This window comes from Macrotis lagotis, chromosome 1 (assembly GCF_037893015.1).
Source record: "Macrotis lagotis isolate mMagLag1 chromosome 1, bilby.v1.9.chrom.fasta, whole genome shotgun sequence".
NCBI lineage: Eukaryota > Metazoa > Chordata > Mammalia > Peramelemorphia > Peramelidae > Macrotis > Macrotis lagotis.
In genome coordinates this window covers 842240594-842259129 of record NC_133658.1, presented here as the reverse complement: position 1 = coordinate 842259129, position 18536 = coordinate 842240594, and the positions used below count along the sequence as shown (strand labels likewise).

At 34.8% G+C, this 18536-nt stretch overlaps 1 protein-coding gene and 1 pseudogene across 1 annotated transcript; one reads left to right on the top strand and one right to left on the bottom strand.

The window, feature by feature from the left end:
- The first annotated feature begins 2044 nt into the window (after positions 1 to 2044).
- Positions 2045 to 2992, top strand: LOC141490206 (olfactory receptor 52B4-like). The gene has a single exon (XM_074190443.1). The coding sequence runs from the start codon at positions 2045 to 2047 to the stop codon at positions 2990 to 2992; it is 948 nt and encodes a 315-aa protein (XP_074046544.1).
- Positions 2993 to 14123: 11131 nt separating this feature from the next.
- On the bottom strand, positions 14124 to 15092 carry LOC141507874 (olfactory receptor 52B4-like; annotated as a pseudogene).
- Positions 15093 to 18536: the final 3444 nt, after the last annotated feature.

Genomic DNA, 18536 nt, shown 5'->3' with positions numbered 1-18536 from the left:
GAAGGACTACTTCTCTCCCAAAGCCTAAAGCCAAAAAAACGATAATAAGAAATCATGTCAAAGTAATTTAACATACCTTTATTTTTTTCAGTTCCAAATTCGGTATCTCCCTCGTCTTCCCCTGAGTCACTGAGAAAGAAGTAATATGATACCTATTATACACATGTAGTCAAGCAAAACAAAGTGGCATATTAGGTATGTTTAAAAAAATCAAGACATATAAAGTGAAAAGAAATGATACTTTGAACTGCACTCAGAATTAAGCGATTCTTTACTTGGAGGAGGATAATTTTTTTTTTATCATGAGTCCTTTGAAATTGTCATGGATCCTTGTATTGATTAGATTTGTTAAGTCTTTCACAGATGATGATTGTTACAATATAGCTGCTGTTACTATGTACAATACTGACCCGATTCTGCTCATCATTTTACATCAGTTTATATAAATCTTTCCAAGGATTTTTTGATACAACTTCTTTTTCAATTCTCCCATCATAATGCTATATCATAACTTGTTTAGTCATTCCACCAAGTGATGGGGATTTCCAATACTTTGATAGAACAAAAATATTTCTATAAATATTTTTGATTGGACCAGTTTAGTACCCCACCAACAATATATTCAAGTATTTATTTTTCTACATCCCCTTTTGCATTTGTTCATTTTGCTTTTCCATCATTTTGCCTTTCCATCATTTTGCCAATCTGATTGATATGAGGCAGTAATTTAGAGTTCTTTTAATTTTCATTTCTATTAGTAGTAGCTGACAGGATCTTTTCATTTAACTTTTATTTCTTCTTCTGACCTCCCTGTTCATATCCTTTGACCATTTATCAATTGGGAAATATCTGTTATTCTTATAAATTGAGCTTAATTCTCCAAATATATGAGAAATGACATCTATAAAAGTTCAATACACTGTAAAAAATTTCCCAACTTCCAGCTTACTTTTTCAATTTTAGCTGCATTGATTTTGCAAAAAAAGTTAAATTTCATGTCATCAAAATTATCCATTTTTCTTATTTACCTTGTTGCATAATAAAGGTTTCTCCTATCTGTATAATTAAGAGACAATTGTTTTCATGCCTCCCTAAATTAATCACCTTTTATGTCTAAATCACGTGTCTATTTTGACATTAGGATATAAAGGAAATATTTGTTTATGGCTAGTTTCTACTAGATTTCTTTACAACTTTCTGAGGAACTTTTGACTGATAGGGAATTCTTGTCTCAAAACCTTGAATTTTTATGTTTATGAAACAATATTTTACTACTGCATATGTGTAACAAATCTATACCTTTTGTCAATCATTTATTATCCAGTTCTGGATATACAAAATGTTTTTAAGTGTAAAATTTGAATCAAGAGAAGGCACCAAAATCAATCCCAGTATATGCAAACCAAATGACATAGCATCTACATTATTATACATAAATAGAACAGTGAAAATGTATTAAATAGTAATCATTATTTTGTTGCATTTTAGTCATTTAGGATATGCCTAATTCATAGCTCCATGTGGGATCTTCTTGGCAAAATAGTGGAGTTGTCTGTCATTTCTTTCACCTTCTCATCTGAAAGATGAACTGTGGGATACAGAATTAAATGACTTGCCCAGGATCATTCAGTCAGTAAGTATCTGAGGCCAATATTGAATTCAGGAAAATGAGTTTTCCAGAGTTGAGGCCAGGTATTCTCTCCATTGTGTTATATGACAGCATAACAATCATTTAAGAATTTGTTAATGTTCTTCTGTCAGTGGTTAGCAAACTTAATAGAAAGATTAAGAAAAGGTAATCTGTAGAACTGAAAAAATGCTGGAGAATTTAGACTCATGATGTCTTTTGAGTAACAATATCAAAAGCATCTTTTTTTTTTTCTCAGCACCAAAGATACATTTATAAAATTGAACCGTGTACTTGGGTAAAGACAAAGCAATTGTTTATAGCTATATCTATATGAAACTATCTATCTATTGAGATCAGAATTACTAAATTTGTCCTTTAATTTGAGATATTACTATTTTGACAGGTTTACCTGCCATGAACATGGACATTGTTAACATCACTGCCATAAGCCACACCTTTTTCTATCTCCTTGGCATTCCTGGACTAGAGGATCAGCACATCTGGATCTCAATTCCATTTTTTACCTCCTATATAATTACTCTTCTTGGTAACAGTCTCCTCATCTTTATTGTTATCACGGATCACAGCCTCCATCAACCCATGTATATTTTCTTATGCATGTTGGCTGGACTTGATATTGGCCTTTCCACCATCACAGTTCCCAAAGCTCTGAGCATTTTTTGGTTTAATTCTGGAGAGATATCTCTGTATGGATGTATTACTCAGTTATTCTTTATCCATTCCACTTTCATTGCTGAATCAGGAATCCTTTTGGTAATGGCTTTTGATCGCTATATTGCTATCTGTTACCCACTGAGATACACAATGATCCTTACCCGCTCAGTGATTATAAAAAGTTGCGTGACTATCTACTTAAGAGGTGTTGTTACCATATTCCCTACTATATTCCTTTTGAAAAGACTGCCTTTTTGCAAAAATAACCTTCTTCCTCACACATATTGTGAACACATTGGTTTGGCCAAGTATGCTTGTGCCAGCATTCAAGTGAATATCTGGTATGGTATATTTGTCCTTGTGATAACTGTGGTACTAGACATTATCCTCGTTGTGGCATCATACTTTGTGATTCTCCATGCCATCTTTCAGATGCCCTCTCAGGATGCTCGTCACAAGGCTCTCAATACCTGTGGTTCCCATATCTGTGTCATCTTCCTTTTCTACATCCCAGGAATCTTCACAGTTCTGGTCCAAAGGTTTGGCAAACAGATCCCAACTCATGTCCACATTCTAATGGCTAATCTCTGCATGCTGGCTCCTCCTGCGATGAACCCTATCATATATGGGATTAAGACAAAACAGATCAAGAACAGAGTGTCTCATTTATTGTTTCAGAGAAGATGAGTTTTTGAAGCCACAACTGTTGATGGTGCTGAAGGTACTAATAAGCAAAGCTGCTGATATTGAACAATGGGAATGGAGTTGGATTAAATAGGACAATGGAAAAAATACTGAGACCAGTAGTATGGTGATACATGCATGAAATTTGGAGTTTGATAACCTAGACATGAATCTTGCCTCTTCTTCTGTGTTTGCTTTGAAATAAATGCCTATAATCTTTGATTTTCCATCTCCTTTCATACATCACTGAAATGTGACCAGTCAAACCAATTCATCTTCTTGATATTCCTACTTTTTTAAAAACTCCTCCTTTCTTCACTCAGGTTCATCATTTTTTTTTGTTACCCTTAATTTCTTATTCTTTTTACCCTTACATTTTCATCCACTATCCAATTCTTGCATCATGTCTAGAATACATACTCTTTTCATCCACATTCTCTTTCTTAAAGAATCTCCACTAAAACTACTTTCTACATAAAAATATTTCTTATTATGCTCAAATGATCCTATTTCCTTAATTTCCTTGCATTTAACTACCTTAAATTGATACTTATATATTTGTCATTTTTTTCATTTTTATCTATATTTATGCATATGCTTGTTGATTTACCCTTAGAATGTAAGGGGAGGAGAGGAGAGATTATTTTATTTCTTTGTAACCTAATACATGGTACATAGTATGTGATTAAAAATACTCATTGATTATTTGCTTGATTGGTTGAATGAAGGATGCTTTTATCATTTTTTCAGAGGTATATAGTATATGTAACAGGGGCAGCCTTGGACTGGGAATTAGAGGAATTTGGTTTATATCCCAACCCTCTTGCATACTATTTCTGTGACTCTGAGCAGCCCATTTTATTTCTTTAAGTCTTAGATTCTTTGTGTGTACATTAAAGTATTTGAAATAGGTGATATCTAAAATTTTCTTTATCATTAAAATAGAATCTTTCATTATCATAATGGCTGCTTGGTTTCCAGTACTTTTCCACAAAATTTTAGGTTATCTGAGATGGAGAATGCCATCTGCATCTAAGAGAAAGAATTGAAGGGTTAAATAGCCATTGTGTTGACTACATTGCTATATGCCTATGAAACCAGGACAGTTTACCAGTGCCATGCCAGGAAATGGAATTAATTTCCAGTTATGCTTTCAAACTGTGAATCATGAATCTATTGTAATCCATTGGCACATTACTCTATTTCTTAAGCAGCAGAAGACAGTTTTGATGACTGCCACATTCTTGTGGATCAGATTCTGTTAGGCCACCTCTTTTTGGATCATTTATTCATTATTTCCCTTTATATACTTGACCTTTTGTTTCTCCAGTTGAATTTTGGGACTATTTTTTCCTAGTAAAATAGGGTTTTGGTAGTTTGAATGGTAGGGTATTGAATAAGTAATTTCATTTGGATAGAGTTATTATTTTTTATGTTAACTTTACCTAAACATAAGCAACTGATGTATTTCCAGTTGTTTAGATCTGACATTATTTATGTGAAAAGTATTTTGTATTGTGTTTGTACAGTTTCTGGGTGTGTCTTGGTAGTAGATTCCCAGGTATTTTATGTTGTCTACAATTACTTTACATATTCTTTTTTATTTTTACAGGGAAATAGGGTTAAGTTACTTGCCTAAGGTCACAGACCTTAGGATTTGAATTCAGGTCTTCCAGACTCTGGGGCTGGTATTCTCTCCACTGTGCCCAACTAGTTTCCCCTACAGTTACTGTAAATGGAACTTCCCTATCTATCTCTTGCCCTTTTACTTTGTTGTTCAAGTCTGGAAATGCTGATGATTTATGTGGATTGATTTTATAGCCTACTACTCTGCTGAAGCTGATAATTCTTTCAAATAGAGTTTTTTAGTTCATTGTGTAGGGTTCTTTAAGTGTTCTATCCTAAGGGGTGGCTAGGTGGCGCACTGGATAGAACACCATCCCTAGAGTCAGGAGTACCTGAGTTCAAATCCAGCCTCAGACACCAAATAATTACCTGGTTGTGTGACCTTGTGCAAGCCACTTAACTTTGCCTTGCAAAAAACTAAAAAAAAAGTGCACCATCCTATCATCTACAAATAGCAAACGTTTTGCTTCCTCAAAACCAAATCTAATTCCTTCCATTTCTTTTTCTTTCCATTGCTAAAGTCAACATTTTTAAAACTGGTTTGAATATTAATGGTGATAATTGTTTCACCCCTGATTATATTAGAAATGCTCCTGGTTTATCCCCATTACAGATAATGTTTGGTGGTGGTTTTAGATATATACCACTTATTTTAATGAGAACTCAATTTATTCCTATACTGTCTAGTGATTTTAATAGGCATGGATGTTGAATTTTGTCAAAGCTTTTTCAGCATCTATTGAGATAATCATATGATTTATTGAGGTTTATATTATTGATATATTCAATTATGTGTTTGCTTTTCCTAATATTCCACCATCCCTGATTACTTGATATAAGTCCTACTGGATCACAATGTATTATTCTAGTAATCACTTGTAATCCATTTTGCTAAAACTTTTATTATATACATGTTTTGTTTTCCAATTATATACAATAATAGTTTATACTTATCCTTTTTTGATTTTGAATTTTAGACATTTTCCCCCACCCTCCTTTCCCTCCCCCTTTGGCCCTACAAAGGACAGTCTGATAATCTTTATATTGTTTCCATGCTATACATTGATTAAAATTGAATGTGTTGAGAGAAAAATCATATGCTTGAGGCCAAATTAGAAAATTAGAGATAGCAAAAGTATGTAGTATGTAAGATAACTTTTAAAAAAAAACTGAAGGTAGCAGTCTTTGGTCTTTCTCTAAACTCCTTAGTTCTTTCTCTGGATACAGATGGCATTTTCCATCGCACATACAATAAAATTGTCCCTGATTATTGCACTGATGGAATGATTAAGGTAATATATAGAAATGCTTAGGATTTATGTGGGTTCATTTTATATTCTGCAATTTTTCTAAAGTTGATAATTGTTTCCTGTAGTTTTTTAGATAATTTTTGGGGTTCTTTAGATATACCATCATATCATCTAGAAAGAGGGAAAGTTTTGTTTCTCCATTCCCGGGTTCTAATACCTTCAATTTCCTTTTCTTCTCTTATTGCTAAAGCTAACATTTCTAATATAACATTGAATAGTAGTGGTGATAACAGGCATCCTTGTTTTGCCCCTGATCTTATTTAGATTGCCCCCATTGCATATAATGTTTGTTGATGGTTTTAGATAGATACTGCTCATACTAACAATTTTCCTAATATTGAACCAACCCTGCATTCCGGGATAAATCTTGTTTGGTCATAATATATTATCCTAGTGATAATTTAATGTAATCACTTTGCTGAGATTTATTTAAGATTTTTGCATCCATATTCATTAAGGAAATTGGTCTATATTTTTTTTCTGTTTTGACTCTTTCTGGTTCAGGTATCAGCACCATTTTGGAGTCATAGAAAGAGTTAGGCAGAGTTGCATCTTCACCTAATTTTCCAAAAACTATATGTAGAATTGGAACCAATTGTTCCTTAAATGTTTGACAAAATTTACTTGTGAGTCCATCTGGCCCTGGAGATTTTTTCTTAGGGAGTTCAATGATGGTTTGTTGAATGTCTTTTTGTGAGATAGGGTTATTTAGATATTTAATTTCCTCTTCATTTAACCTGGGCACCTTATATTTTTTGTAAATATTGATCTATTTCACTTAGATTATCAAATTTATTGCCTTATAGTTGGGCCAAACAGTTCCAAATTATTACTTTAATTTCCTCCTTATTGGTTCTCAGTTCACCTTTTTAATTTATGATAATAGCAATTTTGTTTTCTTCTTTCTTTTTTTTTAAATCAAATTAACCAAAGGCTCATCAATTTTACTTTTTTCATAAAACTAACTCTTGGTTTGATTTATTCAATAGTTTTCTTGTTTTAAATTTTATTAATTTCTCCTTTAATTTTTAGAATTTCTAATTTGGTATTTAATCGTTTTTTTTTATTTGTTCTTTCTCTAATTTTTTTAGTTGTATGCTTATTTCACTGATTTCCTCAATTTCCTCTTTATTTTCTTCATGTACACACTTAAATATATAATGTATTCCCTAATAACTTTCTTGAATGTATCCCTAATGAAGAAATACATAATATGAATATAATATGAAAAATATACTACAAATCATCATTGATTAGAAAATCTAAATGAAAACAACTGTTATGTATCCCCTCACATCAAATTAGCTAAGTTGACTCAAATGGTAAATGATCAAGAGAGATTGTGGGATGACTGAGACATGGGGAATGAATGGAACAAGTTGTGGCATGTGAATGCTATATAGTACTATTATTGCTTGATAAGAAACCCCAGTCTTAGAGAAACATGGAAAGAATTGCAGAATTGCAGAAACTGATATGTTGAGTGAAGGGAGCAGAACCAAGTGAACACTATGCACATTAACACTAACATTGTAAAGTGACTAACTTTGATGGATGCAGCTTGTCTCAGTAATTCAGAGATCTAGGATGACCCTAGAAGACCAGTTATGCACAATGTCATTCTCATCCAGAGAAAATAAAAAATGAAATAAACAAACAGAAAAATGCAGAATCTGAATGAATATTATGTTTTATTCTTTAAAAACTCCTCTTTTGTTTTCCTTCCTATTCAAGGGTCATTTTTCTTTTTCCTCAGTCCTAATTTTTCATACACAAAATGACTAATATGTAAACATGCAAAATGCAAATGTATATGTACAACTTTTCCAGGCTCTTAACTTCTGAGGGGAGGAGGTAGAAAGGCAGTGTGGTAGAAAAATTTGTAACATAAATATGCAAGTGGATGATTGTTGAAAAACTTTCATAGCATGTATTTTGAAAAATTAAATAAATTTTTTTAAAAACTCATGAATCATGAAACATGTCCTGATTGAAATTATGAGGGAGTCAATGATAAATGCAAGAACATGTGGACAGATAATAATTTATGTATTATTTTTCATATTTATATATATTCATATCTTTATTTTATTTTTCATCCATATGCATATGTACATTTTTAATCCATGTGCATATTTTCATCTATATGCATTTTTAAGTTACAAAATTTCCTTCCACCCTCCCTTCGCACCCCCATTCCCCCAGTGGTTAGTCAGGTTAACATTGTACATTCTTATTTTTGATAAACATGCTTACAGATTAGTCATTTTCCATATGAGGAATTAAGATTAATGGAAAGATATATAAGAGATAATTTTTATAAGGTGTTCATCTGATTCTGAAGGGTTTTTTGTTTTTGTTTATCTTCCTCTGGGGTTAGCATCATCTATAGCCAATCTAATACAGTTGTGCTAGCCCTCTGAACATTTGAGAGGAGCTGCTTCCATCAGGGTTGATCATCTCACAATGTTGTTAATGTGTATGTATGTTCTCTTGGTTCTGTTTCCTTTGCTCAGTATCAGATTTCGTAAGCATCATTCTATGCTTCTCTAGACTGCTATCATTTATGTTTTCTTATAGAACAATAATATTCCATAGTATTCATGTATCATAATTTATTTAACCATTCCCCAGTTGATAGGCACTAGATAACAATTTTTAACGAAGACCAGTTACCATACTGACAGCAAAGTGCTGACCAGATAAATTGGAAGAAAAGTCGGTGTTCGTGTGTGTGTGTGTGTGTGTGTGTGTGTGTGTGTGTGTGTGTGGATGGGTGTGTTTGTGTATGTGTGTGTGAAATATCTATGTGTTTTCATTGCAAATGAGAATGTAGCTTCTCAAATGTGAAAGAATATGGATCAATTCTCTGTGTTGATTTGGTTATAATCTTTGTTGATGCATGCATTTCTATTGCAGACTTATTTTTATGGAGGCCTCAAAGGAAAGCTTGGAAGAATATATTAGGCTACTTTTAAACTGAAGATCCATAGAACTGTTCTTCTGAAGCCTCATTGCTATGTGCCTATGAAACCTGGATAGTCTACCATTGCCATGCCAGGAAACTGAAAAATTCTATTTGAATTGTCTTAATAATGTAGATAATTATGAATATAGCAGAACAAATTCTGTAATCTTTTAATGTTGTTAATGTAGAATTTATATCCTTTATATCTTTCCAACCTCCAGTCGTCAACCCTCCATCTAATTTCACTCATGTAAGAGGGAAGTTCCTCTTTTGTGCTCAGTACCCAGTCTCAAGGCAGTCTCTCTCTCTCTCTCTCTCTCTCTCTCTCTCTCTCTCTCTCTCTCTCTGTCTCAGTCACTATACTATGATATTCTTTAAAATGGAATTACTATTTCTTGATCAATATATTACTGATCAGAAGTTAGTCTCTTAATCTTCAACTTAGGGGCTACAAAATGTTAGTTTGCTATGTTAGGCCTGTCTCCTACAATGTTGACCATACCCGAGTCAATATTGTCTGGTTATCTCAATCTTAGTACCTGATCAACAAACTTTAACATAAGAGACATCCTGGAAGAGCACAGAGATAATTCTCTTGCTGTTTGTAAATGTTTAATATTAAGCATAAGTGGAATTCTTGTCAATAGGAATTTTCAGTAAATATTATAAGATTCAAGAGAATTGTGTTGTAAAACCATGTCATCTGTGTGAAATCTCATTGGTTGGCCCCCCTAAACCTTTATTATTCTTTGTTCAAACTGTATAAAAATTCCCCAAAATGTTGGGTCAAAGTTGGCATTTGTATGAATGCCATTCACCCATGGGTTTTGGTAAGATCCTAGGGAATTAAACTTCAATTATGAAACTAACTTTGTTGTTTATTTTAGCCCAAGGATAATTATGGTTAACACTACCAAGCAATCTGTCCTAGCCTTTTGTTATTCACCCTGTCCTCAAGAGCTTATTGACCCTTCAGGAAGAAAAGTTTTTTAACCTGTTTACTTTGTTATATTTCATAATAAAATCCTAAACAGTTTTAACATCCCAGAAAGAGCATGTAAATTCATCCATCTTTCAGTAACCCCCAAATTCCTAGGCATATCTGGTTATCATGAATCCCATAGACAACATTAGGAGAATTCTGAAGGAAAGACCCTGACGTACTTTCTCACAATGAACTGCTAAGTTTTCAGACTATACTGAAAAGAGACGAACTATGGACTCGCCATGTTGTCTGAATGCCAAAAGCATTTTGCTTAAAAGACTATTTTTCAGAGAACTTACACAAGGCAGCTTACTCACATGGAGGTAAGAAGAAGCAAAAGAAAGGATACTCCCAAACTCTTTTTTAAAGAACTTTGCTATAGATTATGAATAATGGAAGATACTGGTATTGAACTGTCTGATATGGCATTTTTGCATCAAAGAAGACATTCCACTCTAAAAGCAAAGCCGAATGGTAATAACTCAAAAGAAACCTGTGGTGTAGATTTACAGTTAGCTCCATCCCAAATGTTCATATAAACTGTTTGTGTGTGACCTGAGCTATAGCCATCTACGTTTGTATTAGTTTGATCAGTCACAGTCAGAAACACTGGCCCTTGACCTTAACATAGGATGCTATTTTGGTCCTGTTCAATGATGAAGGACAACAAATAATTAATCTATGAGGAAATTGCTGTCTGCACTCCTCCTAGTCAATTTTTTAAATGATTCAATCAATAAATATTTACTAAGGGTCTACTAAGTTTCAGGCTCTGGGATAACCACTAAGGAGCTTAGGTACTTTGTCTAAGATCAGTCAATAATTATTTATTATGCATCTACCATATGTAAACTATTGTGTTGAAGCAAAAGCAAAGCAAAAGATAGTCATCTTCTCAAGATGCTAATGTACTTCTACCATGCACAGTTTTGTACAAATTAAACTTAGGGGAAACTGGACATAATCAACTGATGAAAGTTAGAATTAAGTTCCCTTCATTTTGCTATGAATTAGCTTCTAAAACTTTTCTCAGTTTTCTCTGAAATTGCCCATTTCATTAGTTTTGTGATCCAATGGCATTCTATTATATTCTATCACATATACCATAGTTTAGCCATTATCCCATAGGATAACTATTCAGTTTCCAATTTTTGCCCATCATAAAAAGATACATTTTATGTATCTTTTTGAGACAGGCCAGACTAATTTAGAGTTCCATCCACAATACACTAAAATAGGGGTGAATAAGTGAAGCAGCAGATAGAGACCCAGCCCTGGAGTCAGGAGGTCTTGAGTTCAAATCCAGCTTCAGACACTTAATATTTACTCACCTATGTGACTCTGGGCAAGTCACTTAACTCCAATGCCTTGCAAGAATTCAAAAACAAACAATGCACTAAAATTCCTACTTTCCCACAACTCCTTCAATTTTAAAATTTTCATCCAATAGTGAACCTCTCAAACACTATGCTACTGTTTTTGTTTTGTTTGTATGCTATATACCTAATCTCTTCCACGAAAACTTTTTTAAGACAACACTAAAAGTTAATGACTGCTTTTGGAGGCAGGGATCTGCTACTGATAGATATGTTTTTGAGACTCTTCATTCTTTTTTCTTGCAAAGCAATGAAACTAAGAGACTTGTACAAGGTCACACTACTAAGTAAGTATTAAATGTCTGAGATCAAATTTGAACTCAGGGACCTGACTCCTGGGCCAGTGCTCTATCCCTTATGCCACCTATCTGCCCATTAAATTTTTTTCTACTATATGAAATGTTTTAACCATTTTTTACTTCTTTAAAATATTCTTTGCAAAATTTTGCACAGCACTAAATAAGTAAAATGAATTTAAGCAATATTTCCATTTTTATTATAGTGATTTGACATACTTATACTTAAAATTTCAACAGTTTTTTAGAACAGACTATTTCTGCAAAAAGGAATTTTAGAATTGGGTGAATCTTCCTCTAAAATGCATTATAATATTTGCTGTTATTTGTTCTACTTTTTTTGAGTTTTTTTTAGTATTAGAATATAGAGAAATTAATGTTAATGTATCTTAAATTTTTCAATTTCTCTAAAGTTATTTTAATTTATTTTTAAGTTAACTCTAGAATTTTCTTGATTATGTCACATATCATCAAGAAAAATCAATATTTTTTCATTCTTTATTTAACATTAGAATTTAGCTTGATAGCCTTGATTTCCTTGTAATTCTTGGAAGAATATACTCAATCTCCTATCTCTGGTCTATTTTTTCCTGGTGCTCCATCATGCCTGGCATGTTCTCCTTGCTCATGTCTTCCTCCTGACTTCCCTGACTTCCTTCAAGTCTCAATTAAAAGTCTCCTTTAAAAAACATTTTTTAAAATTATTCTTAATTCTCATGCATTTTTCCTCTGTGGATTTTTCTTGCATTTCTTGTACGTAACTTGGGTTTTTTACATATTTACTCGTATATTATTTCCCTCATTAGATAATGAGTTACTTTAGGGTAGGGAATTTCTTTTGTTTTTCTTTGTACCCCCAACACATAACACAATTTTGTATCCCCAGTTTCCAGCATAGTGCTGTGGCACATTGTTGTTGTTTATCTCTGTTGTGTCCATCTGTCTGCTATGCCCTTTGGAGTTTTCTTGGCAAAGATACTGAAAGGATTTGCCTTTTCCTTCTCCAGTTCATTATACACTAAGCAAAATAGGGTTAAATGATATACTATTTAAAGCTTACTCATATCAGGCAGATTTGAACTCAGGAAGATAGGCCTGCAAGATCTCCAGCATCATAAAGAGTTTGAACATATCCAGTCACCCCTTATCCCTGTGTCACAATTTAGATCGTCCCCCTGCCCTAACCCACACCCAGGTATCAGATCTCAAATTCCCCTCCCCTTCCAAGTTCCTAAGTCACCATCCTTCCCCCAATGTTCTTTTTCCTTTTGCAAGACAATGGGGTTAAGTGGTTTGCCAAAGACCACACAGCTAAGTAATTATTAAGTGTCTGAGGCTGGATTTGAACTTAGGTATTACTGACTCCAGGGCCAGTGGTTTATCCACTGTGCCACCTAGTCGCCCCTATTTCCCCCTATTTTCCAGAATAGTTTTTGATTCTAATGACTCAGAGTGAAGGTAAATGGCAATTATTTCTTTATGATCAGAAAACCTGAGGATCTTTTCCTCACAGAATGATTTTTTGACTAGGTGATATTTCTTCCCTCGTCTTACTTACTGAGTTCAAGGAAAGACCTTATCCTAAAAAGGTCAAGATTTCTTACTACATTTGGAGTCATCTCCAGTCATCCTGATGGATATCTTGCCACTAGATCCAAATGGCTCTAGAGGAGAGTTTAAGGGTGTCAAGTTATCCCATCCCTTTCTAACTTAAATCAAATTCACCTGCAAGTCAAGATGTCCCCCATCCTCCTATTATTGGTCCTCTTCAAAAATGATAGACAAATACAACAATAACAATTGAAAGAAAAATAACTTTTGCACTCAGTGGTGGGTGTGAGGAGCTGCCAAGCTGGGCTCTGGGAGGAATATGGAGAAAGTCAGAGCTATGATGCACTGAGGTATGAGCCAGAGGGTCAGTGTGAGGCCCTGAATGTATCTGCCACTCCCACTGGCAAAGAGGTGGAAAGAAAAAGGGAAGAAGGTATTTTCGGGCTCAAGATTCAATTTGACTAGGTGCAATGAAACACCTTTGCATAGGGACAGACAACATAGCACTACCCTCACCCCATCTCAGGTAAGAGAGACATCTTGTTCACTTTGGCCCCATCAGTACAGAGCTAGAAAGGACATTAGTGGTCACTCCATCCAGCCCTCCTAGAAATCTTTATTGGCACTTTATGTCTATTATTCAAATTTACATTTAAATAGGTTTTATCACCAGAATACTTCTCGCCAGGTATTTAAATTTTTTACTTAGAAGTTTTTAGAAATCATGGTTTAAGTTACATAGATATAATCTTCAGGGGAGAAAAGTTTTATCCACACAAATGAAATCTTTTAAGAAGAGGTCAAAATTAATCATTCTGATATGCTTTTATTTATAGTACATTCCAAAAATAATGTTGTATCTCTTTTTAAAAGACCTCTAGAGAAGTACCTTATACAAAAGCTCTAATTAATATAACCTATTACCCCATAAACCACCAAGACATGAATTTTTTGCTAATGTCTTTATTGCTTCCACCCATTTCCTTCCACTCTCACTGTTATTATTCTTGGATGGACAGCATCTAAAATATGATATATCTGGTAAACGTTCTCCAAGTCATATCTGCCTCAGAAAAAAACACATTTACCAATCTGTTTCAAATATGTTTTGTCTTGATTCCACAAATAATGGTATTTAGTATGGATGGAATGAGAACACACATGTTAGCTAATAGGATGTAGACATGAGGTGGTAGATGCTATGCAAAATGCGGGGCAAGAAATGTAAAGATTTCCTGTGACATAGAAGATGATAACAACACACACATGTGACCTACAGGTATTGAGAATTTTGTGACAAGCATCCATGGAGGGAATTCTAAAGACAGTGTGAAGAATAAGTCCATATGAAATTGCTATGAGGATCATGTCTAAGACTAGCCTTATTAAAAGAACAAACATTACATACCAAATATTCACATGGATATCATCACAAGCTTACTTTGCAAAAGTAATGTGTTCACATCATGTGTGGGGAAGAATATTATTTCTGCAGAAAGTAAACTGACTAAAAAGGAATGCAATGGGAGAAACAAAACTAGTGCTACTTAACAAAACAATAACTAAGTTTCCAATGACTAAGTCGGTGAGGATCATATTATATCTCAGAGGATGGCATATTGCAATGTATCAATCAAAAGTCACCACTAAAAAGAAATCCTGACTACATTATATATGGAGTCAATGAAGAACATTTGTATAATACACCTACCATGGGAGATCTCCCTGTCATTGAACCAAAGTTGGACAATGATTTGGTCACAGTGGTGCTGGAGAAAACAAGATCAGTGGCTGTTAGCATGGACAGAAAGAGATACATGGAGTGTACTCTCTGTGACAATGATATAGATGAGGAGAGAATTCCCAATGATGAAAGTAAAAGAGAAGATCATGAAGGGGATGGAAAACCACCTGTGCTGGTCCTCCAGGCCAGGGACACCTACTAAGATGAAGATAGTATGGCTAATACCGGTATGGTTGAGATTGACCATACATATTCAGCTTTCTCCAAAGGTCTATCATGTCTAGGTTTTCTAACATTCTATTTATCTCCTTAGCTTCCTTCTTGTTTATTTTATAGATTTAACTAAATATAAGAGTGGGAGGTTGAGGTCTCCCACCAGTAGAGTTTTGCTGTCTATGTCATCCTGTAACTCATTCAACTTCTCCCCTAAAAATATGGATGCTATAACATTTGGTGCATACATTTTTACTATTGAAATTGCTTCATTATCTATGGTACCTTTTAGGAGGATATAGTTTCCTTCCTTATCTCTTTTAAAGAGATGAATATTTTAGCTTTACTCTGTATCTATCTCTCTGCTTCAGATGACTTTCTTGTAAGCAGCTTCTCATTATAGGATTCTGGTTTTTAATCCACTCTGCTATTTGCCTACATTTTATGGGAGAGTTCATCCCATTCACATTAAAAGTTATAATTACTCTTTATTGCCCTCCATGCTATCTTCCACTCTGTTTATATTCCCCCTTTTTCATTTTATTCATATTCCCCAGTATTTTGTTTCTGAATACAATAACTTCCAGTATATTTGCCCCCTTGTATCCAACATCCTTTCCCTTTTTTCCCCTTTCCCTTTGCCCCTTCTTCCTTTTTGTTTGTTCCTCTATTATTTCCCCCCCCATCCTCTTTTTATATTTGAAAGGTAGGATTAGTTTCTCAACTTAACTTAGTGTGTGGATGTTAAGTTTAAGCCAATCTAATGAGAGTAAGGTTCTCATCTTCTCCCTTCTTCCCCTCTATTGTAATAGGTCTTTTGTACCTCTTTATGTATTGTTATTCATCCCATTCAATCTCCTCCATTCTCTGGTCACTTTACTGTACCCCCATTTTTAAGGAGTTGTTTTTAAATCATTCTATCAGAGTCACAGAAAATCCATGAGTATCCATCACTTCTAGCTAAATATATTCTCTCTCTAATAGAGTTTCAGTTCTCAAGAGTTATGAGAATCTTTCTCCCAGGTGAAGATATAGCCAGTTTAATCTGATTGGAGATCATTTTTTTCCTTTTCCTTTTGTTTTATTTGTTTGTTTGTTTTATGCCTTTTAATGTGACTCTTCAGTCTCCAGCTTGATGTCCAAATTTTCTATTTAGCTCTGGTCATTTCATCACAAAATATTTGGAGTCTCCTATTTAATTAACTGTCTGTCTTTTCCCCTGGAAGAGAAGACTCATCTTTTCACGATAGTGGATTCATGGCTGCATTCCAAGCTCCCTTGCTCTTCAGAATATCTCATTCCAAGCACTTTGATCCTTTAATATTGATGCATCCAGGTCCTGTGTAATCCTTACTGTGGCTCCTTGGTATATAAACTCTTTCTTTCTGGCTGATTGCAGCATTTTATCTTTCATTTGATAGCTATGGAATTTGGCCACAATATTTCTTAGTGTTTTCATTTTTGGATCCCTCTCTGGAAGGGATCGATGTATTCTTTCAATAGTTATTTTGCCCTCTGGTTCCATATAAGGACAATTTTTCATCACTAAATATTTGATATTAAGTCCAGACTTTTTTTCCCTTCAATGTTTTTAGGAAGCCCAGTGATTTTTAGGTTGTCTCTTCTTGTTCTATTCTCGAGGTCAGTGGTTGCTGATGAGGTATTTTATATTTTCTTCTCTTTTTTTTGATTTTTTTGGTTTTGTTCAACATATTCTTGCTGTCACATATAGTCATTAGTTTCCACAGATTGCATTCTTTTTTTTAGAGAATTTCTTTTATTTACCTTTTGAATCTCCTTTTCCAATTGATCAATTCTATATTTTGAAGGAGTTTTCCATTTGCCCAAGTGTAATTTTCAGAGAATTATTTTCTTTTTGTATTTGCCCAATTGTGTTTTCCAAGGATTTTTTTTCTTGTTGCAAGATGTTAAATTTCTCTTTCAGGGTGCTAATTTTCTCTTCAGTTTCTTTTTCCAATTTTTCCAATTGATTTTTAACTTTCTGATTTCATCTGGGAAGTCTTTCTGGAATGGAGACTAATTCATATTCTCCTCAGAAGTTCTAGATCTCTCTGAGTCAGGGTCTTTACCTACTGGGTAGTTTTCAGTGGTCCCCCCCCCTCTTCTGTGGCCTCTCTTCATTCTCCTGGGATCTTGTGTTGGGGGAGGGGCTGGCTCACAGAGGTTTGGTTTTGAAAACCCTGGAGGCTTTGCTTACTGGGCTTAGTAATTACAAGTGGGCCAGCTACTAGGGGGTACTAGAGGCTTTGCTCACTGGGTTTAGTAGCTTCAAGTGGGCTGGCCAGTAGGGGGTACTGGTTGCTTTCTCTGGAGTGTTTGAGGTCCTCTCCATATGCCTAGAGGGGGTGAGGGTTACAGTAGGGTCTGAATTATCCTTGAACAATGTGGACTGGGCTCTGGAGATAGAATACTAATATCCCTTTCAACTGAGGGAGCTCTGCTGTCCAAACCTGAGCCTCAGCAGGGTGGAGGGGCTATTACTGTGCTTGTTCTGGGAAAAAGACTTCACTGAAAGTATGTACCTCATAGCCTGGAGCTGAGCAGATGAATGCCCAGCCTCACAGGGCTACCCAGACCTCTGCTCCCAGAGTCAAAGCCTCTGTGGCCTTAGACCCCGGATCCCATAGTCAAAGCCTCCAGGGCTGATCCTAGGTTAGTCTGGCTCTCACCCTGCCCCCACTGAGTTTCTGCTCTCTGTCCCCAGTTTACCCACTTTTCCCAGAGACAGACCTTTTGGTAGATATTCTCCTAAATTCTCTTTCTTAGTTTTGTTGATAGGATTTCTGTTAAGGGGTTTCTTTCATATTATTTCTGAGGAGAAACCAGGAGGCCTTAGCTCAGTGCCTGTCTTATCTCTACCATCTTGGCAGGAAGTCTGAAATTGCTTATTCTTAATGAACGAGGATGATTTTGAGAAAATCAGAGTGGGACTCACTTTCTTCTCAGCTGCTTGCCAGGGATCCATTTTCATACACTCACTGCTCCCTTCTTTTCAAATAGTAAAGATTTCCTTTCTTTTATCACAAGTTCCCCATCTCTCTGAATAAGATAGTGAGACTTCAAGAGAGACAAAGAAAAGTAGAGATAAAGAGAAGAGATGGAGACAGGAAGAAAAACCAAATGAGAGAGAGAGAGAGAGAGAGAGAGAGAGAGAGAGAGAGAGATCCCTGAGAGATATAGTGCCAGAGAGTCAGAGTCAAAAAGAATGAAAAGAGGAAGGTGGAAATGTTAGGGAAAGACAAAGATAGAGGCAGAGAGAGGGACAGACAGTGACCTGGAGTCAGAAAGATATATACAAATAGGCAGTCCATCCATTAACTGTTCTACAAATGACTCCACTCCTTCCCATTTTGTTCTTGTACTAAGTCTAGGGTTTTATTTTCTTTTGCAAGGCAATGGGGTTAAGTGACTTGCCAAAAGCCACACAGCTAGGAAATTATTAAGTGTCTGAGGTTGG

Excerpts from the sequence above, each read along its gene's own strand:
- LOC141490206 (XM_074190443.1), top strand. The coding sequence starts at position 2,045 with ATGAACATGGACATTGTTAACATCACTGCCATAAGCCACACCTTTTTC.